This window comes from Cyprinodon tularosa, unplaced genomic scaffold (genome assembly GCF_016077235.1).
Source record: "Cyprinodon tularosa strain WSP-4 unplaced genomic scaffold, ASM1607723v1 ctg247, whole genome shotgun sequence".
Taxonomy (NCBI): Eukaryota; Metazoa; Chordata; class Actinopteri; order Cyprinodontiformes; family Cyprinodontidae; genus Cyprinodon; species Cyprinodon tularosa.
The window spans coordinates 646,404-671,956 of NW_024038917.1; the positions used below are offsets into that span (position 1 = coordinate 646,404).

General features: G+C 36.3%; 1 protein-coding gene across 1 annotated transcript in view; it reads left to right on the forward strand.

Annotated features, from left to right (window-relative positions):
• Window positions 1–25,553, forward strand: part of csmd3b (CUB and Sushi multiple domains 3b) — a 536,357-nt gene that overhangs the window by 100,479 nt on the left and 410,325 nt on the right. The window contains exon 2 of the mRNA XM_038288005.1: window positions 15,408–15,630. Within this exon, the coding sequence (XP_038143933.1) occupies window positions 15,408–15,630 (223 nt within the window). The remainder of the gene's footprint in view (window positions 1–15,407; window positions 15,631–25,553) is intronic.

The following is a 25,553-nucleotide window of genomic DNA, read 5'->3' on the forward strand; positions in this document are numbered from 1 at the left end:
GTTTGTATGTGCTGGACCTCATTAGTCTTATTGGTGATGATGAAACTCAGCAGAGACAAATCAATACAAACTAGACAGCAGCTGCCTCCCCATTTCTCCTTGTGTAATTAATTCTTCATGCGCTTTCATAACTGCCAATCCAGCGGGGTTTTACATATGTGCTTTTTTATGTTAGAGTATCAATACATAGATGGAGGGACGAGATGAAATGATTAGCTGATGGATGTTGTTGATAGTAAATGCTCTAGATACCAAAATAACAGCTATTGCTCACTTCACCTACTTTAATTTTTCATCTCTTGCAGGCACGATTAACTCAAAATTTAAATTGAGTAAATTTCTACTCCCTTGCTGCCTCATTTCTTAGAAACACTCACATAAGATTGCATTTACCAAAGTAGTCTTCTGAATAACATTATTTGCTTGCTTCCCAGTGACCCACTTTCTTAGAAAGCTGCTTTTTTAAAGTCATTAGTGAAAGTGAGCACTTGCTAATTCTCCCCCTGCCTTAACTTCTTACTGTCAAGTCTCCCACCTCGTTCGCTGGTTTTGCAGTATTTTTATTGCCTTTTTACCATCCAGTTAATCTACCATATAAGGCTACTTTCAAGCTGTGCTTGGCAACAGGATAGAAGAACACAATCATCTTTAAAATCAGTCAGTTTAAGTAGTCAGGAACTTGCATCTACCACTCTGCTGTTGGAAAAAAGGCTTTTAGATATTAAACTCTTCACCTGTTTTAAATGTTAAATCATAGCAGAAATTATTTTGAGAGAAATCATGTAGTCAAACAAGAATTCCCACTACATTTAAGAAATCACACTGATATCTGGCAGTGTTTTAGCTGCATTTTTTGGCAAAGGTTGGAGAAAGGAGATACTTCAATACTAGATATTTTGTATGACAAATCTCAAACTGATCTCTTTTTTTTTAGCATATTTGCAAACTTATTTTACCTAGGTCTTAGCTTAAATGCTTTTCTTAGGCAATAACCCCTGTTTAAATTGATTAAAATTATTACCTATGAGGCTCCCATGTATTGCATCTATGATTTGTATCAGAATTACTTTAGATGGTTAGTCTCCAGTTGCATCAGAAAACATTATATTTTGTAGTGATCTCACAGTTGCTATTTTTCCATAGGTGCTGTTTTTAATATGTTTGCCAAGAGACAGGAAGGTGCAGGGTTCATGTTCTTTTAGTTTAACATATGTCGTTTTTTTCTCTCATAGTTCAAAAATATCCATGAAATGTGAAGTGGCACTTATATCCTGAACATATAATTTTATCTATATGTTTTTTGTATATGATAAATAAATAAATAGATAAATAAATAAATAAATGAAAGGATGTATACTCGCTGGTCATCTTAGCATTCTAAGCTGACTTTGAATCAGAGTCTATTGAAAACCATCTGATCAAATGCTGTCTATGTACACGGATGAACACTTCTCTGTTCAGACTTTGGATGTTTGCCTATTTTATATAATGTAGCATTACTGTTTTTTATATTACAAAACGACAACAAAACAAATGATGTTGGAATCAAAATTAGCTTAAATTTAAATATTTCAAAATTCAGAATGTAAAACTGCCTTCATTCAATTGATTAGTACTATTTTTTTAAGATACCTTTCAAACTTGAAAATGTTGATGATACAATTTTACATCGATACCAACAGTGTTTTGAATGAACGTGTTCAATGAATGCCTTTCACCGAACGACATTCATTAAATACATTCATATTTGCTGTACTTTATAAATGGTAATTTTAATTTCACTCTTATAAGCTTCGCATTCACTCTTGAAAAGCTGTATGCAGTGAAATTTCATTTTGTATAGAGTGTTTGTCTAAGTCTATATTTTTAGTGAATGGAGAACTAAACGGATCAGTTTTGAAGTAATGAACGTGAACGAGAGCAACGTTCACTCTAAAAATAATGAGCGACTCCTACAGCTCAAGAGCATGTTCAATTGAAAATGACACTTTTCAATGGATATGAAAAGTGGCTTTAAAAAGATTTTACAGTTTAGGTTTTATGAACTAACAACGGAAGACTCAGATAGAAAGACACTCAAGTTTTTGTACAAACGGTGCCCACATATGACTTAACAAATAAGTCTGAAATTTAAAGCAACACATCAAGTTTAAGCATCCAAGCTATCTTGGAAAATATCTGTTACTGAATGAGGAACATAAGAAATTATTTTTGGTACAGATTTTTTTCAGCAGAACCTGAATACACCTGTATGTTTCTGAAGTTCTGTATAATTTTGCTAAATAAAGGCTTCACTGCACATACAGTATACCTTGACTGCATAGAGTTTTTTCAATTTCTTTGTATAGCAGTATTAGGATCACACATGTAAATGCTGAAATATGAGGTTCTATTGTGTAGAATTGTGGCTTAATTTATGAATGAATTTATGAATTTGAATAAGTTCATTTAAAGGTGTGTGAACTTAGTTCATTTTTTGAAAAAGTGAACTATGGACATTAGCTAGTTCATTTTCATCTGTGTGAACTGAACTTTATTCCTTTTCAATTATGAACTGGCAAAACATTGCATACCATGCGTGTTACATTAGTAATTTTAACTCTTAGTTGATGCAGCCCTGCTGGTGTTTTAGTCCAGCTCACAGACACTGGGTAAAGTACCAGGCTTGTTTATATATCATTGCTGCAAAAGAGTTAAGGTATAGAGGCTAGTAAGGAAACCCTGATTGTATCAATTAGTAGAACAACAACTTAAACTGAATTAACTTGAAATAATACAGAAGCAATATAAGTTGTGATAACAGGATTAGAGCACCATTTATGCCATTTAAAGTATTTGATAGCTCCAGTGTAATTTATTGCATCACACTGTGAAAATGTATAACAGAAATTATGAAGATATGTGATGTAGCTGAGACTTTGATGAATACGGAAGATACAGAGATTGCTTTTTTTTTGCTTTTTTGCTACAGTTGTCTGGACCTACTGTAAATGCTCTTTGAACAAATCTCTAAGATGCGCATCATAGAAAAACAAACTTATTTTTTGAAAACAGGAACCTTTAAAAAACAAACAAAAACAATTTCAAGTCTTTTACAAATCTTATGAATAAAGTTGATACCATTGATTAAAATTTTAGCTGTAATGTGCATAATCAAATGTTTTAGTATTAGAATTGCCCAGTCAAACCAAACCTATAACAATGGCAATCTTTGACTAGATTAAGATTGATGCACAGAGACATTTTGTTAGACAGAAGTGGCAAGAGCTGCAGCTTTTAGATGTACAAAATAAATACAAAGCTCATGGCTTTAAAAAACTGAATTCAAGTCAGATTTCTGTTGTGCGGAAAGGGTTCCCACTGGCATTTCCTTTCTCTTCTTTATCTTAACAATTCTACTTGTGGGTCAATCACACAAAAATTGTGATAAATACACACAATATGTGGTTGTAACATGACAAGCACATCAAAAGCTCAATACTTTTGCAAGGTGTTGTAAAAGGCTGAGGAGGAAAACCTCCTACGGATGGGAAAAAAAAAAAGGCTCCATTTGTTATTACAATGCCCAGAATATAACCTGCTAACCTGCTGTCTTTGCCTCAGTGGGATGTTTTTTAGTGCTTCATGAGGTGAATGGGGCTTTTTTGGAAATTATACCATTTACAGAAAATCTTCAAAATGCCCCAAGAGTCACTATATTTACTACTTACTTTATAGGTACTCTGTTTACCATCACTAAATCTTTTCAGCCAAATAAGTCAAATGTTCCTAGCCCCTGTACCAACATTTTCTCTCTGACTCCCCGAAAACAATAACACTCCCCTCTGTTCTTCCCTCCCAATCAGTCCCATTTGTTTACTGTTTTCTAAAAACCATGTCTCTGTCTTTTTCTTTCATGTGTCCTCCTGTCTCACTCTTTGTTCTCAGTCTCTTGCTCCTTATCTCTATCCCTTCATCGCCCCTCCCACCTCTGACTGACAGTGTTATAAATTGATTTTCAGCCCGGTGTGTTCTCTCTGTTTCTCTCTAGGCATTTCCCTTATTTAGCCTCAACCACTCCAGGGTATAGTCTAGACCACGGGCCAACTGTCAGTCATTGGCAGCGTGGAGAAGTCTAATTCTTGGCTGACAAGTGCTCCTGACAGCAGGAACCAATGGGACGTTTCAAACATGCTTACTCTCTCTTGCTGTCTTTCTCCATTGCATCTTTGCCTTTGCTATCTCTCTTTCTTTGCTCTTCTTGTCTCCCCCTGCCACTCTACTCTTAATTCAGGCACCTTTCCTTTCTTTTCCATTATTCATCTTTCACTGACTTCCCTTCTATCTTTTTATTTCTATTTTTTTTAATTTTGCATTCACTATCTGATATGCACATGAGACTTAATAAAATTATCTAACACTGCATAAAAATGCCTAATAAACACGGCATGTTTCAAATCACAGCTTAAGTGCTGCTTTGATCTGAAGGCTGACTTTATTATTTCCATGTTTGCAATTATTTGAATGGTCAATTTGCTCCACTTGGGACAGCTATTCTTTATTCATTAATGAGGGTCATTAAGATGGAGCATATTTCATAACAAATCTGGTAGAACCAAAATTATAAAAGAGAGCAAAATCAAGATGAAAGGAACTTGAAGAGAGAAATAACTCAGATTAAGGCATTCTGATAGAAGAAAAGCCTTTTTAAATAGTACAGCTTGTATAAAGTTATTCTACCATGCTGATGATATTCTTGACACTTGACAACATATTTACACACTCACTTACCAATGCCTCTATTGGGATGCCCAGGAACCTTGAATTTACCGTTTGTTCCATTTCGGTGAAGAATAGGGTAATTTAATTGTTTATGCTTTCACAAGTCACCACCATGTGAAAATGTTGCTGCAAGGATCATAGCAATGTTGTCACAAAAAACTGATATTTTACATCTGAATTCAGAGGAATGTATGATAGGCATGTTTTTAATATATACGTTCTTACTTCCGTTGTACTTTCACTCATCATCTTCCACTTTACCCGAGACCAGGTTCACAGGAGTAACAGTCTCAGCAGAGTCTCCCAGGCTTCCCTCTTACCATACACCTCCTTCAGCAATGCTTGGGGAAGCCCGATTTTCTCACAAGCCAGACAAGAGAAATAGTCCCTTCAGCTTGTCCTAGGCCATCCCTTGGGCCTCCTGCCGCTTGTACCAACTCCTGAGGGAGGGAGGGACTTTCGAAAAAAGATGTCTGAACCACTTCAGCTGGCTCCTCTTGATTTGAAGGAGAAGCGGCTCTACTCTGAGCCTTTGCCGGATGACAGTGCTCCTTACTAATATCTAAAGGAGTACTCGGAAACCCTGTAAAGAGAGATAATTTCAGCAGATTCTGTCTACACTGATCCAGATTTTTATAACCATAGGTTAGGGTGGGAATGTAGACTGGCCAGTGAATCAAAAGCTTTGGCTCTTTGCTTAGATCTCTCTTCACCACAATAGACTAGAGCAGTGTTAGCCTTATAGCTCCAGCTGTATATATTCATCCATTCACCCCTTACTCGTGAAAAGGACCCCAAGATACTTGAAATCCTCAACTTGAGGCATGAATTCTTCTCCAACCTGAAGAAGACAAGCCACCTTTTTCTGGTTGAGAACCACGGCCTTGGACTTGGAGGAGGCCATCTTTATCCTGGCCAATTCACACTCGCCTGTGAACCACCCCAGTGCATGCTGTAGGTATTGGCAGCAGAGAACCAGTAGAACTACATCATCTGCAAAAATCAGGAACAAAATCCGCTGGACCGCAAATCATACTACGTGGCTGTCAATATAAATCCTATCTATAAAGGGGATGAACAGGACTTTTGACAGAGGGCAGCCCTGTCAGAATCCAACATGCACCAGGAACAGGGCAAACTTAATGCCGGGAACTTTTATTTTGACTGGATGGCTCACAGTAAAGGGCCCCTGTTTGCAATCTCATGGAATGCCCCACACAAGGTACTCTGACTGAAAACTGTGTTAGCAAAGCATTGCTTCCCCTTCCTACAGCTGTATTTAAATAATTACAATTTCTACTCTCAGCTGAAAATATAAATCAGTTGATTGATTGATGAATAAGATGGTTCTCCTTAGATTAAAACTTTTTACCAGTTTGATTGTATGATCTGTTTGAATTGTCTCTGTGAAATGTCTTGAGATGTTGTGAATTGGCATTATATCAATAAACTTAATTGAATTGAAACTAAAACTGTTTGTCAGAGGCTCCGCTGTTGTTATATATACACACTCCCTTTTTGGGAGGATTTTTCAGTCGTGAGAATTTTTTGGGTCAGGCCAAGTTTTAGCCTCCTGGGTTGTGTAGTAAACAGTGGGTAATAGGGGGTGATTAGCCTTCCACGATTCCTGATGGGAATCGCATGATTGCTTAAAAATCAAAGTTTTTTGAAACTCTGTTCTCCCTCGTGACATGATCCTTAACATATCCTGCTGTTAAAACAGAATTACGAGCTGATTAACCTCCTGCATTACACGTGCAAAAAAAGGAATTATTCTTCTTCCATGACTTTATTTATGGATAGACGAGTACAACCAGTGCATGTTTCCACTGGGTTGAGTCCGAACGTGTGGTTTCTGGTGGTACAGTGTGAGAAGTCAGATCACATTACCCATAACCCATACTGTAGCCACAGCTGTCATGGGGTAGGTTGATGGAAAAAAAAAATAAAATAACTCCCTATGGACTCTTTGCATATATTGACATTAAGGCATTACACACACAATGTTATCTTTAACATCACACCTAATATTAAGAATGATTTAGAGAATTGGCAACTTTGCCCTTTGCTGCTATTTTTTTGTGAGAAAATTTTGAATTGTTGCTCTGGTTTCCCTTTGCTACTCTGCAGGAGGGGTGACCAATATGTTTTTATACTACTAAAGCCCATCTGCTTCAATCATTGATGTATTTTGCATTCATAGATAGTAGTCTGGGTATCTTACTCTCACCTCAAACAGTTTGTAAATTGCAAAATAATGCAAAAATGGTCAGACTCTTCTGATAATAACATACATAACATCAATTCAGGTAATTTAGTCTATTTGTGCCAACAAGGAATTGAGCTGGTCTACTTTATAAAATGACCTGAGAGTATGTGCCATTAAGACATTACATTTACTGTAAGTCTTTTGCTCTGAACTTTGAGGACAAGAAAACAGTAATGCAGACTAAACATTTTTCTTTTCAAAACTCAGGAAAATTCCTTGTCTTAAGAGTTTCAATCCTATTGACATCACTTAAAAAGTAAAAACACAAAAACTTCTTACCTGATTCAGCACTCCTGTTTTGGCCTTATTTTTAATTAAAATGACTTTGACTGACAATCTCCAATTATTGTTTAACCAGGTATTTCCTGACGTTGCAGATTTAAGCTATAAATGTGATGTATACAAAACCCATGAAGAGTCTACAATAACTCCCATAAACTAAGATGTTTCACATTCTTGTTGAGAGACTAAATGGTGAGCAGCTATGTGCTGGCATAAAAATCTTAGAAATGTACCTGCCACATTTATGGAAGTGTATGACTGACACTTATCAGTCAAATTTACAGAATAGTTCCTATCTATGATAAGCAGGCAATATAGTGAAATGCAGATTTTCTATATACTCTTTCAGCATTAATTTAAAGACTACATACGCATTACCTAACAGCATGTACTTTATGAAGGTAACGGTTAGGGAATAATTGATGCATCTATTACCTGCTGCTTTTTTATCTCTTTTACAGAGAAAGAAAAATTGTAATTGGTCAAAAAATAAGAGTCGGCCACCTCTCCCTTTCCTGGTTTGTTCTATTTCATGAGCTTGTTTCATGACTAAGTTTGACACCTCTTGCGGGTTAAAAACATACTTTTACAAAGAGAGGTGGCTGCCCTGTGCAGATTAGCTGCTGAAAGAGCCACTTCATATTAACTTCTAGCCAGAATCATTTTGCTCTGTCTCGCATCACTCCTATCTGATTGGAGAAAACGGGTGTTGCGAGTGTTCCTGGAGTGGATTCTTATGTGGATATTCTCAAACCGCTCATACTCAAGACAGTAAAGGGGTGCTGCTTAGACAGCAGGACTCATAAGTGTTACTCAGCTCTTATTATGCATTAGGTTTTGTTACACTGAGCTTGCATTGAGCCATTCAAATCATAACTTATGCCAATTTATTAAACCACAATTAAAGTCTCATTTATATAATAAAAGCTGGACGTCTTGAAAAGGGCATGTGCCAGTGTAAGCTCCTTGTTAATCTTCCTCGGTGTAATAGTGAAGACATTCAATATGCGATATTACTTTGAGGAAAGAGATCAAGCTTATATGTATTGCAGACCGGAGTTCATTAAATCCACTCAATTCACGCAGCAGATTTTCTTCTTTGTCTCTAAGCTTCTTTTATCCAGGGAGGGTTTTGCTGAGCACGCATGCTCTTTTCTAGCTAAACCCTCTTCCTCATTAGCACCAGTGCATGTAGTCACACCTGGGATCTACCCCAGTCCAAGCACAAGTATTTTACTATTTGCAAATTAGTGTCTTTGTTAAAGTCTTCAGAGGTGAAAGACCTTGCTTTAAATGAATTCCCACCCAAAATCCTTTGTAGAATTACACACTAAAACCATATTAATTGCTGTACAAAGTTATCCGACTTGTTTGTGAAGTGAGGCAGCAATGCTCCCCAATCTTATGGATTCAGATACGTACCCAGTTTCCTTGATGAAAAATGGAAGGAACATTCATCTCTATTTTTTTTCCCTTACCATGCACACACAATCCTGTAGGTCTAACAAAAAGAAAACAGAACTGTTCTATCCTAATTGGCGTCTCATCTGGGGTATAACTGGGGTCAATAGGTTGCTATTTTAGTGCTATTGGGCAGTGCTTTAACATTTTCATGGGATGTTCGTCTAAAAACCGTCTTATGTGGTGGCTGTTGTTTATTAATTTTCCCACTGGTTTAAATGATAAGCTGCATGGTGGAGCAGTTTGTAGCACTGTTGCCTTGCACCAAGAAGGTTCTGGGTTTGATTCCCAGCCTTGGGTCTTTCTACATGGAGTTTGCATGTTCTTCCCGTGTATGCCTGGGTTCTCTCTGGGTACTTCGGCTTCCTCAGACAGTCCAAAAACATGACTGTAAGCTTGATTGGCTCCTCTAAATTCCTCTTAGGTGTGATTGTGTGTGTACATGTGTGTGTGCATGGTTGTACATCTCTGTGTTGCCCTGTGATATACTGGAAACCTGTCCGGGGTGTACCCCGCCTCTTACCCATAGACTACCGGGTATAGATACCGGCCACACTGTGACCCTAATAAGTGGGAGAAGATAGATGGATGGTTGATGGTTGGTACTTGCTGGTACACATATTTGTCACTCGTATAGGTTTTCATCCAAATAGCTCTGGGTTGAGGTATAAATACAGCTACTGTAACTTAGACACGCTTCTCTTTAGTTAGTCATCCTGTTCACCACCTTGGAAGCGCCTTGAAGCCAGCCGCTTGAACTAGTAAGCCTCTTGCCCACTGGGCTTCACAAAGCCTCCCTCAACACATGGTGTCGAGGGGGTTGAAAAAAATCCTCTACCTCGAAAGATGTGTCCTTGGCATTGTACATAATACACAAACCACACAATATGATTACATTGTTAAGATGAAGTGATTTTTTTTATCACAATTCTTGTAAAGCAGACATATTTAATTAGCATTTTGGTTGCCAGAAATTACTGATAGATTAGAATTGAATTTCTCCTTGGATTTATGCGTGTTTTAAGGAAAGAGGGAGATAGAGCAAGAGAATTCGAGTCAAACGAATGATGGAATGAGTAATGGCTTTAAAGGGCCAGTATATTTAATAATCTCTGTGACTAATCCATGCATATCTGAGCATGTTCCTTGTAATCTACTTTATGTCAATGTTTGTCTGTCCATTGGTGCATACCTGTGTGGAACTCTATGTTTGAATGAGCATGTTCATGGGTATGTTTTTCAGCTTTTCAGCACGTGTGTTTGTAGAGAGGCTGTCAGTTTCAGTCTGGTAGTCAGCATAATTAGAAGTCTGACTCTTTTCTTTTTTATGTTCTTTTTGGTTCCCTCCTTCTTTTTATCGAAGTGATTCTTTCCTTTTGGCTCACTCTCATACTTTCACCTCCATCCCTCTGAAGAGCCTGTGATCAATCTTTCATTTTTCCACAGTGACCAATGTGAAGGAACCACTTAGCTGCACCTCCAATCCTAATACTTTCTGTTTTGACTATGCTCTCTATCCACTCAGCCTGGTATCCTAGATTTGTAATTTACTCTATTTAGAAAAAAAAAATTAAATAAAACACTTGAATCATTGTAGATCATTTAAAAATTATCTTTTTACTGAAAGCTGCAGATAATTGGCCCATTTCTGAGCTATAAAATAATAACTAAATATGTGGTGAAAGAAAGGATGCAATTTTTTTCCTTTGTTTTTACAAATAAGAATCCATAAAGGGAAAAACTTAAGATACTCAGCACTCATTAGTCAGATACTATTCAATATGATCCATTGTAACTGACTAAATAGGGATATTGTCATGAAGTCCAACCGAATGTTAATTTAAAAAAAGAGGAAGCATTATGTGAAGGCATCAGATTCTTTTTTATTAGTTTTTCGAGCATGACAAAGATTAAGGAACATTTTCCACATGACATTGATAAAAACCTAGGTTTTAAAACAATATTGTAAACTGTCAACACATCAGGGAACACTGTCTGATCCATCATCTATAAATGAAAAGAATTTAGCAATATGTGAAACCTAACAAGACATGACCATCCACATTAACTGACAGGTCTGGTAAGGAAATCATTAATCACGGGGCAGACAAGCCATGGATGGTGAACTCCGGAGGAGCTCCAACGTTTAACAGCTCTGTTGACAGAAACATTATTGCGTGTACAATCTACAAATCAGGCATTTATGGAAGAATGTCAAAAATTAAGCCAGTTTTGAATTAGTCTTCAGTTTTTTTGTGTAAACTCTCCTTTTGGGGTTTGATCCATAAACTGCTATGTATAGAGGAAAACAAACACTGCACATCCCCATAAGCACTACAGCATATGGTGGTGGCAAAACCATTCTACAAGAAATCTTTTCTTCTGCACAGACATTGGTGTGATTGTGAATGAAGCTTAGTTCCGGGTAATAGTAGAAAATAATTAGGCAATTGTTGTGAAAGACTTGAGAATGGTGCAGAGGTTCACTTTCCGATGACAAAAAACAACTCAAACATGCAGCTGGAGCTAGGATGGAATGCCTTTACTCACTGGGAAATTCATAGAGAATTTCTGAATATGTCACAAAGTGTGAAAATTGCTGATGCACCAGTGCTCTCCTTTTTTTTTATCTGAGCTATTATGTAAGGATAATTTACCTCTGTGACTGTATTTGCAAAGCAAGTTGATCCTAGGAAGTTTTGACTTAAGATGATTGAACAACACTGCATGAATGACAAATTGAATTTTTTATTGGCAAATGAACATTTCACTTTCACAGTTATGCACTGACATGTCTTGATTTCAGGCAAATTCTAATTAAATACACTGAAGTGTAAGCTTGTAGCATAGCAAATGCGGAGACAATTGACGAGGGATGAATAATATTGCAATAAATTCTATAAAAATTATAGTTTGCATAGCTGATAGGTAGGTATTTTTCAGATATGTGTGGACTTACCTAAAATGTCTCTTTTGGCTCTTTACATCTTATCATTGATTGATTATAAAGGAATAGATATATCCTACCTTAATTGCAGCCCAAGCTGTTGTGATTCTTTTTGGCTGGTTAACTAAATATGGATCGAACAAAGAGGAATTCACATACATATCATTAACCCCACAATCCTCCATTATTATTGTAACCCTAACCTGAACCTAAACTTATTTCAAATCTTAGTCCTTAACCTACAGTAGCTGTTCGCAAAAAAAAGGAAGTACCAGCAAACTGTCCTCACTTTGGTAGAAATGTTCTTTAATTTGATGATGAAATTCGAAATCTCTGCCAAGACAAGAGCACACAGGAGCATCCAGAGCGATCATCCTGCTGTCCCTGTGGCCCCTGGCTGCCATGGTAAATAATTAGCCTCATAAACGTGAAAGACAAAGGGATGATCATCCTAATTTAAGCTTTGCACTCAGTGAAGATGAATTTAGGCTTAGGATTTTTCATGGCTTAAAACCCACAACAAGAGCACTTAACAATTAAGCACATACGTTTAAAGGTGAATGATGCACAAATGCATCCTGTTGTAGGAATTCACATCATTTTCAACTGTGTATATAGCTTAGCTTATTTGATTAATTGATTGACTTTATTGATCTCAATATATTTAAGTCTTAAACACTAAAAATTAATGCAATAAAATGTTGCACTTTGTTGTTCTGTACTGAAAAACATAAATTCTTTTCCATCCCCTTAGATTTCTCCTCTCTAAGCTTCCTCCACTATTTGACTTCACAGCGCTTTCTTACAACTGTAGAACTTATTTATCAGGAATCACAACAGTGCTGTAAAATAGAAAAACAATCTAGACAAATTCCCTGCATGACAGCAGTATTGTTAAAAACAAAGAATACATCAGACAAGAAAAAGAATAAAGTTGTGGAGACATTTAAAGCACCACTGGGTTACAAAACAACATTTTGATGTTTGGACCTCTATTATACCCCTATTCAGTCTATTAGACTGAAATAGAAAGACCAAGACATGAGAAACAGAAGCAGTCAAGAGTTTCAGTTCACCCTAGAAAGCAGCAGTGATCCACAGCTCAGGGATGGATAATCTGTTGCCTGGACAGTGATGGGTTATGAATATAAAAGTAGACAGAAAAAGTATCTGCTTGTCTATTCTTGTCTGCAAGCTTGTACAAGCTCAGTACAAGAAGATTCCAGAAGGACCAGCAAACAATAAGCATCATATACAGTGGATTGTTAAATCTTGCCCATAGAAACAAGATATTTTAAGTTATTTTATGTAGAGGTTATAATGGGTATGTTTTTCACCTAACTTTTTCAGCAATTCTTTGACATTCTGAATTTAAATGATAGAGACCATGGTGAATAACATCTTTAATACTATAGAGATCCGGAAATGTCATTTTTTCAGAATTTAGCAGCTGTTTTCATTTTCTCCCCTGCCTGGTACCACATGCCAGGAGACATAATGAAGATCCTTGTGCTCATTAAGGTTTACTCAAAAATGTCTCCTCTCTTTGTAAAAACCATAAAGTGTCTGTTGCACCCCCTGCACCCACCTTATGTCATCTCTTTTGCTGCATATTTTAAGATGTCAGTGCGATACTCAAATAGTAATAACAAAGGAATTGTCAGACAGTATTTCTTGGAGGCACAAAAAGAGTCCCAGACTTTGCTTAGTTATTGATTTCACTGTTAAAGACAGCTGGAAAACTCGGTGACTCAGATGTGATAGCTTCCAGGTTGCTCTAGGAATTAAGTTTTAGAATCCTATGCTGAAAGAGATTACCAGCTCATGCTGTTGCTGCTTTTAAACCTTACACCTCAACAATCTTACACCTCAACAAAAATGTTGCTGTGCCGTCTCTTCTTTTAGATATGTGGAGCTCAGGATATCAGGAACTCACGAAAGCAAAGTTTGTTGTTGGGACGTCGCTTTTCCAAAGAAATTCCATCATTATTTTTCGTATAACATTTATCCATTTTATCTTACCATTAGGTTGCTCAGTGGTGCAGTGGGTAGCACTGCTGGCTTGCAGCAAGCAGGTTATGGGTTAGATTCACGACCCGGGGAGGGTTCTCTCCGGGTACTCCAGCTTCCTCCCACAGTCCAAAAACATGACTGCTAGGTTAACTCGCTTCTCTAAATTCTCCTTTGGTGTGAGTGAATGGTTGTATGTCCTGTTTGTCTCTGTGTTACCCTGTGATGGACAAGGGGGTACCCAGCCTCTTGCCCATTGACAGCAGGAGATAGGCACCAGCACCCCTCGCGAACCCAATTGGTACAAGCGTGTCAGATAATGGATGGATCTCACCATTACTGAAGATGTCAATTTGTAGATGATGATCATTATATAATGACCGTGCCATCGTAACTTTTAAATTACACATACACACACCCTCCGTTTGTGGTCATGTTATTGTTACCCTGAGGAAATGATTTTCTAGGAATATGCTACATTTTGGGGGTTTATAGGTACTTGTGGTGACTTACGACTGGTCACCATGAGGAAAGGTACTCTTTGTGGGGGGGGGTTATGTTTAGGACTAAGGTGTGAATTGAGTTTAAGTTTAGGTATGTTTTTTAACTGTTAGGGTTAGGGTAAGGGTCTGGGCTAGGTCATAGAAATGAGTGGGAAATAAATGGAAATCAATGGAAAGTCCCCACAAGGATAGTACTACTCAGCATGTGTGTGTGTGTGTTAAAAAGCTAATGGGCTAGTTGTCAATGACCCATTTTGATGAAAGTGCTACACCACGAATCCTCTTACACAATTACCATAAACATTTATTTGGAGTAACATGAGGAGCATGACTGCAACTATAACCAGACATAGAATACAGTATTTTCTGCAACATTCTATTAAAACGCCTCTAATAATTAGCTCTGTTACAGTGAAGGAAATAAATAGACACTTAAAACTAGAATGTTGCTATTTTAAAGGAGAGCCATGCTGGATCAATAGACGCCTTTGAAACACTCTGGATGTACTGGTGTATTTGGAGCTTCACTAAGACAACAGATTACAGGATTTCAGCCATGGATATCCCCATGGCTGAAATTACACACTTGTGAATAGAACAGGCTTAAACTGTTACTATAACTGTGTGTACGAGACAGTTTTAACAATTCTTTTGAAAAAATAACAGTAGCCTCCACTATTGATTGGAGATATTGTCAATCAGTTCCTTTACTACTCACTTGTATTTGCACAGTGAAAATAAAGATATATTGGATTGGATTGTAATTTTGAGTAACAGTAAGTTCAACCAAAATTAAAATGTTTTATGTATGTTTTTCAGAAGCAGGTACTCAAAAACTGTTTGTAAATATAGCTGTGTTTAAGAGGAAGAAAAAAACTTGTTTATGTAGAACATTAATACTGTTGCATTTGCAATGCACCAATGAACTGCAATTTCGAAAAAGTTAATCTTACCGTTTATCAATTGAACATTACCCAGAACTTTTCTTAGATGAAACATTAGGGGACCTTTCAGACATTTTAACCACTGACGCTGTTGTACTTGCCTAAGAGGTTTTCAATGTAATTTCAAATAATTGGAGGAGCTGGTTGTAAACTTTGCATTGTTACACAAATAATTTCATTATTAACATATTTGTTTAAATACTGTATGTGTTTTCTCTTTTTATTTACAGGTTTCATCTACACCTGTGGGGGTACACTGAAAGGCCGAAACGGCAGTATAGAATCGCCTGGTTTTCCCTATGGCTACCCTAATGGTGCAAACTGCACCTGGGTTATTGTTGGGGAAGAGGGAAGTAGAATCCAGCTCATCTTCTTGTCATTTGCCATAGAAGAAGAATATGACTTCCTGTCCTTGTATGATGGGCATCCGCACCCTGCTAACTTCAGAACAAGGTATGATCAATGTTTCTTTTTAGTTGCTTAGTATTCCTGGCAATTGGAAATCTGATTAGGATTTGCATAATCCTGCTTTTTTTGCAGATTACTATAATCAGGGGAACCAACACTCCTATGGCGATACAATAGATGACTGATTATTTTATCCTCTTAAACATAAAGTTCTTCTAAGCTGTACCAAACATACTGTACATAATACATAGATGGTTGAATATTATTCATGCTCGATGAAAATCCAAGTTCTTCTTCTAGCCACAGGTTTGTTTTCTATACCACAAAGGAAAATATAGCTATTAATATGTATGTACAAAAACCTTCTCCAGATGCGTATATTGATTTGAGTTTCCAATATTTGATTTAAATTTACATGACACTATATTGAAGATAAACATGTGTTGCATAATGATAAATGATCATTCACAGTAAATAGAGAAAAGGGAAATCAAATATCTATTGGCTTGTTATTCCTTTTCAGTGCCAATAGATGAAAACAAACGACTCACACCAACAGGGCACAGCTCGTTTATGGCACATATTTCGCTTTGGCTCAATCAGTGCCACTGCGGGTCGCCTTTAATCACAAAATCATTTTATTGAACTCCTTCTGCGAGAAACAGAATCATTCCTGTTACACCATAATCTTCACAACATTATTCCTTTTATACTGTATCTCAATAGAGATGTAATTCTACCAGTGGGTTTTTCTCAAAGGACGTGGTCAGAACTATTAGAGATTTAATTATTTGTCACTAGAGCTGCTGACTTATCTATAATTTCTAGTTACATAACATTAAATCTTTACGAAGTACTATAATCGGGAATATACTGCAGTTTCATCCCTGTGGTAATTAAATAGTATTAGAGAGGATGTTTGCTATTGGGACAAACACAAGTTTATTCTTTCAAAACATGACAGAAGTTTATACTGATTAGCTGTTTTGTTTCATCCTTGGAAAGAAAACGTCTTCTCTGACTTGCTCAGAAGTCATTAATCATGTAAGCTAAAGAAATGAGCAACCAACTGTGAGTTAGACTCTTAATTCCATTTAGGATTATGTGGATGTGGAATTCCACGTGGAACTAAACCCTAGAATGAAGTGTATCCAACCTGAAAGCAAAGTAGGCTCAGTACAAGACATGCTTCTGACATGCTTCTCCTTGTTTTTTTTTTCCATTGAGTAACCTGCTACCTCGACATCTGTTTTTGGCATTTGGATGATGTTGGAATAAACAGTAGGAAAAAAAAAATCATGTTTGAATTTCTGTATATCAGTTTTCAAAAGCACTTCTATCAATTTAATCTGGATCCTATTTTAGAAAATCACAATTATAAACCTTTTATTGTATCAAATAGTTTTAGACAGCATACACAGCAGCAAATGCATATTAAAATGTGAAAGAATTATAATACAGGGTTTTAACATGTTGTAAATGAAAACCTTAAATCTTTGACATGCAACCGCTCTCAGTAAACATCCTTGCATTAAAAGCTGTTTTTGAGATACATCTATCAGGTTAGTAGATTGACAGATGGAAATTGACTTTTCTGACCCTTGATTCAAAATAATCCTTACTCATTGAGACTGTTTTTTTCCTCATTTTATCTTTTATAGTTAAAGTTTACTTAGCATGAAAATAACAGATCTCTTTCATCTTTCTAAGTAGAACTTGCACAATAAATGGCAAATACTTTTTGCCCGGTTGTATAAATATACTCATACATATAGCAAAGATTTTAAGCAAATATAGCTGTCTTTAGTAAACTGTTTTGAAAATCCAGCTGCTATGATCATCCAGGCTCCTGTTGGATCGATGTAATTTTTTAGTATATATTGCGGTCTTGCTATGGCAAATGGCAAAAAAATAAAAAAACTAGTGAACCTTAGAGATGTCTGTAACTATAGAGACTAACATAGACTAACAGAGACTAATCAAGTTAGAGAACAAAAAAAAACCTTAGCCGTCATCAGACAGCATAGCACAAGTTTCAAGTGCAGTTCTATAAGTATTGGAGCTGCTAGCAGAGCTAACCCTGTTGTACAGCAGGAAAAAAGAAAAGAAAAAAAGAGGTGAAGCTGATCAGCAAATTGATCCATATTCAATATGCCATATGAATGTGCTTGTTAGACTAATAATGGGTTTTTATTCATTTAATTCAATAAATAAAACATATTAAATGTGGTTGTTAAACAGAACTGTTAAATGTGTGTTAAAATACAGTTTTTATCCTTAAAACATCTTCAGTCATATGATTATCTACATGATATGATGATGATACAATCATACTATAAAATCTGATGTATCAGTGAAACACACTTGAGACTTGACCAAAGTGATTTATACTACATTCAGTTATTCACCCATTCAGTGAAGGTAACAAGCTACATTGTAGCCACAGCTGCTTTGGGGCTCACTGACAGAGGCGAAGCTGCCTTATGTGCAAAGGTGCCGGGCCCTCTGCCTATCGTAAGTAGGCATTGCCCAAAAACTCAACAACAATGAAAGCAGAAGCTAGGATTTAATCCGGCAACCATTCAATTGAAGGGCAAACTCCTGCATCTAACCCCCACTTGCGCCCCAAATTATATCTGAAGACAAAGCTAAAGTAATTACAAATAAACATGCTTCAAATAAAACTCAATAAAAATGTGAATGCTAAAACAATGGTGTGGTTATGATAATGTGCAGCTGAAATACTGCATTTATAGATATATTAATGTCACTGGGGAACCTTCTCTATAAGCAAAACTCAGTTCTGGTGGACTTTTTGCTGTCTACTAGGAATAAAGTCAACACTATTGGTCTCTGTAAATGATCTTCTATTTTGGTCATACTTATTTTTAGATTTTTACTGTTGCAACAAGGATGTACAGTTTTTTTTACCGTCTGAGCCTGGATCCGTCTGCAATAATCTTCTTTTTTGCAAGCTTTTCAAATTAAAAGGTCAGACCAGCCGAGCTCTGTTCAAGGCAGTGCTTATCATCTTCACTCCTCATAAGTATTGCTAACTAAGGTCTGGTTTCACAGCATTGTTTTAACCAAGCAGTAATAGGCCTTTTTACTGTATTAATACTGTTTTTTTTAGCAACATGCCATGTATCTCAACTGTTTATACTGTAATTGACTTTCATACGCTGAATGTCCCAGGGGTTTCCTTTTATTGTCACTTCTGCTTGACTTTGGGCTGTCAATTTATCATAATTGGAAAGTATTTCACATTTCACTGATTAGAGGTGTAAGAAAAGCTAAATTCTTACTACTGATATGCATTTCTTCCACTTTTCAATGGAAAAGTGCATACTAGGTGCCTTAATTTCTATATTTTAAAGCACCTCCTTCCTTAAAAAGACAGCACCAAAAATAAACCTATTAGAAAGCTGTCTAAGTACATGTAAGGGCTTTTATCATAATGCAGCCTGAGTGTTAGGGAAACACAGATAATAGAAGGTCCTTCGTGAGACACTCAAGATGACTTCCTGACCTAGGTGCCTTTTAACAGTATGTTGTTGAGATGTGAAGTGGCAGGGATGACATGTAAGGAATTTCAGTCATACTTTATTAGTGCAGATGTCCTCAAATATTTGACAAAAACACTCCTGGTAGCATGTTCAAATGAATAAAGCACTCACACTGTGATTCTGTTCACCTCTTCTTTTTGCAGGCAGCTTTGCTTTTGCAGCAGTCTGTGACATTTCGTTTCTGAAGACACTGCCCCAAAAGTGCTATCTGATTTAGATATAGAACATTTATTCTAGAAATTTCAAACATTTCTCCGATTGGATTCAGAACAGTCACTCACCCTGTCTGCAGACAAGAGAAATGTTCTTTCAACCTACTGGATAGCTGGGAAGTGAGTCCCAAACTACAGCCCAAAAATTATATTTTAATGACAACTGATGCTTTTTAAAAGTTTAAAAGTTCTGAAATAAATATTATGCAATAGTTGTTTTTTTTTGTTTAAAAGTTGTTGGGGTTTTTTTCATTTCAGATTGTAGTTTAATTCTTAAAAGTGTTTTCTCTATCATAATTGATTAAGTCAACACACAGCTGCTCACCTCCATCCCCACATTACTCCTCACGTACTTGGACTTGTGCAGCTGGGGTTTACTGATGGGGCTTACTAGATGATTGCTAGTGCTGAGGCTCTTGATGTGTTTGTTTAAAACACACTTTACTGCCTACATTGATTAATTACCAAAGACGTGTCAAATGTTTCAATCCAGTTTTATATGGAAATATGTGTTAATATTGGGAGAAAAGTGAAAAGTGAGCTAGCTTATACATAACTGACAATGTTAAGAATAGACATCAAGTTAAATATTTTGGTTCCTGTTATTTGTTGATAATAAAAGAGTTAAGATTAGACAAGTTGCTTTATTTCTAATGCATCATGAAAACCACTTCCTCACTTCTTCTTCTTGTCTTTTTTTTAGTGGTAGGATACACAGAGCTGCATCTTCTTCATAGACGTTGAGTTTGACTGCTTTACAGTTGAAGCTTTTTTTAACTGTAAGCTGGCAGAGCTTCAGAAAACCAAGCAGAAGGATTTGTTCTTACATTGTTTTTAATATATACACAGCAGAAAAAAAATTGATCATGACCATGGTGTCCTTAATGGTCACTGTGATTTCCTAAACTAATGCTGTACGATAAGTGATAAAGTTGTTGAAGGTAACATGTTAGTTCTGCTCCTATTTTATGTAATTCACATCTTACATCTGTTTTTATCAGGAAGCTGTCTCTTTCTATGGAAATAATCAGGAAACTTCAAAACTTAAAGCCTAGAGATCCAACATTTCCAACAAACAGTTTTTCAGTTTGATAACGAGGCATTAGTAGCTGTTCTTCCTGCCATTTTCACTGCGTATGCAAACTGACAGAGGTCAGTGAGTGAGGTCGAGGTTCAGCAGATACAGTGCTGTAAAGCAAGTTATAACCAATGATCATATAGCTCTCGAGAATTGGCTGCTGTTTTAAGCCATGGTAGCAATTTCAAAATCAATAAGATATATATTTCCCGGTTTCCTGAATTAACTTTATTTCTCTTATGGTTAGCTGGAACCAGACGATTAGTCATGAAAGCAAAAGACAGTCAACTCTCCCCACTGGGTCTCAGTCTGTTGAGAGGTTTACGTCATGAGGTGTGTGTAATAGTTAATTCAAGTGCATTGGAAATGCGTTTTGAGCTCTAAAATGGCTGTAGTCTACCAACAAAATACATATACTGTATACAGGCTAAGAACATACTATTTTCCTTGAAGATAATGCAATTATGATTCACATCATTCATATGATACACATATATTTCACATAATTTCCAAAAAGAGACATTAGACTTAAGTAAATGACGAAAGTGGGAGATGGTTTCTGTCCTGTTATTGGTTGATTAGAATTTTCTACTTATTTCAGATAATAGAAAATTATATAAAGAAATGTGTTCACATTTGTGTGTGGGTGTGTGGTTGTGTATATGTTCCTGTCACTAAGGAAGATTTATGGCCTGCATGGCTACAATCGCCCCACTAGTTAAGCCAAATTACCTCTGCTGTCTCATTTTCTTTCCCTTTTCTTTCTTTCACCAGTTTCATCTCTTCCTTCACATGTGCACAGACAACCAAACACACAGATAAACATGAACACGGCCACAGGGCTAAATGATAATTTAAAGGTCAGAACCATTAACAGGAAACTTGTAATTATGGGGACTGTGATTAACAAGGATAACATACATCCACGTAATTGTCCAAGCCCACAAAATACGCAATCACTTCGTACACCCACCCTCTAAAGGTCCTTATATACTATGGTTGCACTTCCATAAAAGAAAAAAAAAATAAATAAAAAATAAAATATATATATATAGAAACATTTATAGCTAAGTGGAAAACATAGATTAATCAAACATGCAGACTTTTTTTTCAAGACTCTATTTTTGTTTAATAATCACTTTGTTTTTTTTACACTATTTTTTAATTTCAAAGTAAAATGACAAACTGAATATTGTTCTGTAAATATAGTAGTGACTATAACTATATACATGATATGTATGTATCCACTCAGGAGGTGGAGCTTGAAATAAATCCAGTCATGTCTTTGACTTGTGAGATGTGTCATTTGCCTAACTTTGCATCTAAGGAAGTTTAAAGGATTTCAGTGATGTATATAAGGTTAAAAAAAGTTTACGCTTGACTGGGAGAAACCAAAGTTTCAGTTTAAATTCCCTGTTAGGCCTTTGTCTCAGTGGGATAATTAAGTGCTTGTCTGAAATTTCTTATATTAGTTTAGTTTATCATTTTCCTGCAGGGACACATGTTAAGAAATTACAAATATTGCACAATAATTTTTTTTCGATGTCTGTGTATTTGCAATGATCATCTTTTGGTTGCATAAATTATAATATATATTTTAAAAATCCCCATCTTTGAACACATATTCATTTCAGATATTGTACATAATGTCAGTCTGGGCAATAATCTTTCATACAGTAAGGTATATATAGATATATAAGACAAATGCCTTCCAGAGTCTTGGCTGTAAAATAACATGCCAAAGACATACCATAAGGACAGGGTAAGGTATTCCTGTGTGTAATGTAATGTAATGTTGCTGGCAACAAAAATAAAACCTAGGTGTGAATTGGACTCTAAAGATTCTACCTGCCTACCAAGCACCTCCTAGTGTGTCCTTGCCCCAGTCTTTATGTGCATTTCTATGCTTTCACCTTAATCAATCATAGTTCAAGACTCAGCATTTAAACTTTCAAACCCAAGGATTCTATTCCTTTCCACTCAAACTGCAACCTTCCTCCACACCTTCACCATCATCATTCCATTGGCCTCTCTATGGCTCCTCTCATTCTCCAGAGGGGGAGAGACATGCGGCAAAGGACCACAGGCCGAATTTGAACCCGTGTCAGCCACGTCAAGGACTAAGGCCTCCGTACATGGGTCGGGTACGCTAACCACTGCGCCACCAAAGCACACCCCACCTTACCATTCATTTCTCAGCTGTTTCTACTTCCTGGTTAACTCAGTTGTGCTGCTGTGTGCAGTAGGACATATCAAGAGTTCCTGTCATCCCAGTTTAAATACCAGTACAGCTGGAGAGAAGTCTCACACTTCTATCCCTTCACAGACTAATGTACTGTGCCTATAGACCAGCATAGGGAAGTTTTTGCGATAAATGTCGCCAGGCTGCGATTACTGCAGAGGATCTTGGTGCCAGAGTTTCAACTGGCTGCTTCACAAATGTGAAGCATCATCCCCCAAAGTTAAATTTCTGCTCCCAAAACAACTCACCCACCTACTGTAGCATATCAATGTTCACCACAACGTTGAAAGATTAAAAAGAAGCTTCATCCCCACCAAATCAGATGAAGTAGACAAAATGGTAATCTGGCAAAACAAATACTAAAATCAATTTAGACACAATATACCTATTGACAGTAGCACAGGGATACTTTGTGCTGCAGTCTTATCGGACCAACTTTTGTTTACAATGTATTTTACAACAGCATGGAAGAGTGCTAAGCCAATCACATTTAAGAATTGGAAACAACCTGTCTATAATTAAAATTAGATTAGCTTTATTGTCATTGTCATACAAGGTGTTGTTTGGAACTGAAAAGGGTGTGGTACTTTTAGAAGTAGTCATGCATTCTTGGTAAAGAGAAGGTAGGGGGCTCAGTATGAGTAGACAAGTATACAGCCGTTGAGTATGCCTATGCTGCATGTGATGCTGATGGAGGTGAAGGCATTTAACTTGACATACTGAAATCTATTGCCAAAGATGTGAAAATGGATGATCCAAATGCAGGCAGCAGGCAGGTGAAATGTAACAAAGAATTTTAACAGCACCAATCACAAAAGCAAGGTCAGTAGAGGTCTACTTGATGCACAAAGTGTGCAGAGGTCGGCAAATCTCTGTAGTCAGGTCAGTAGCTAAAGACCTACAAATCTCATGTGACCTTCAGATTAGCTCCCTAACAGAGCACAGGGAGCTTAAGGGGTTGTTTTTCCTTGGCTGAGCAGCTACATCCAGGCCTAACATTACCAAGTGCAATGCAAAGTGTTGTAAGCAGTGGTGCAAACAGCCTGTCACTGGAATTTTTAGTGTTTGACATGTTCTCATTATTTTTTTATTCATTACTCATATCCCCATTAGCTACCACAAAGTGTTTGCTGGTCTTCCTGTGGTCCAGAAAATGTTAAAAATTACAGTGTATAAAACATATCAAAATGCAATGAAATACTTAAGAACTTAAGATATCAAACAAAAATAGACAAAATGACAATATACAAACCACACTAAGATCAAATCGGTTAAATATCACATTGGTTCTATTCCCTGCCAATAATAAAAGTGGTTATAGAACTATAAAAATACCACAGTGCCAGATGTTCACTTTTTTAAAGACTTTATTTTAGACTAAGATTGTTTAGATTTTATTTTTCCAGCATAGGCTTTTGTTATCTAATAGTTGTCTGCTTTTTGTCTTTTGCTCCTCAGTGGAGACTGCGTTTGCTTATGCAGTGAGGCAAGGCAAGGGCAAGGCAAGGCATATTTATTTGTATAGCACAATTCAGTACAAAGACAATGCAAAGTGCTTTACATGATTAAAATATAGGAAAATAAAACAGATCAAAGCAAGTAGGGAAAAAAAAGAAGAAAAAAAATGCACACTCCAACAGTAACGTCTTTACCAACTTCTGTCCACCCTGTTGACTTTATAGGTCCCGAACCTATTTATTTCAAACACAACATTGTTTTTTTCAAACCACAAAAAGTAGGCAAAAACATGCACTCGAATACTGGGCCATAAAATATTCTATGTATAATCATCAGAAAAACAACAACAAACAAATCTTTGCTTGTATATTTATAGTTTTTGTGACATTTTAAATCACTTTAATAATATGATGTTCTTACTAAAATAATATAAATGTTTTACATTCTTAACTTAGCTAATTGACATTTTTTGTAAATCATTAATTAGGCACGTCGTTGTTTATCAGAAGACTAACTGGAATTATTTATAAACTTACAATGAATCACACTCAGTCTCACAGCTAACATTACACAGAGATATGTCAATGTTTTTTTCTTCATTGCATTTTGCTGTTAATTATTAAAATACATCTAGAGAAATACTCTAGAAGACAGATTTAAAAAATAATGTACATTTATGAAGAACTGAAGCTTTATTTTACCCTGTACAATTTATCTTGTAAGCTGTCCAGTAACCCTCAGTTTCATCGAAAAACTATTTAAGATATTGAAGAAAAATTTTTTAAATGACTTTTTACCAAAAATTCCGTCTGATGCAAAGCTGAATAGATATTTGATACTAACCCTACTTTATACACACAAACATATGCACCTACACCCAAGCTACTACAAATCATTTAAACCTTTTGACCAAATAATTTTTGAGGGAATAATTTCCCTTAAATACCACAGTGCTTCTGTTGATAATTTTGGATTAAATTTATACAATTGAAGCATTTTTATAGATATAGCTTAAAAAAATCCTGTTGTATCTTGTAAATACAGTATAACTATTATATTCTTTATTCTTGATTACAGTTCTACTTTGTTTTGTATGAATCAACGTGTCATTTTGACAGTTTATTAAAAATTTACAGAGGTATTTGGTCAAGCACTTCACATCTTTTTTAAGTAAAACATGTTTTTATAGTTTTTGCTTTACAAAGTATTTTGACAGAATATACAGATTATCACTTTGAAATTCACTGACTCTTTAGTTACACACTATTTACCATTCTGAATGCAGTGTGTCTTTTAAAGACACACTGCAGTCAGCCAAAAATAAACATGGTATTCTAGAAGCAAGATGGCTCCCTGCAAATGCGTGTTCCTTCTGTTGAACCCTACATTTTGCCAAATGTTCAGCATGGCTA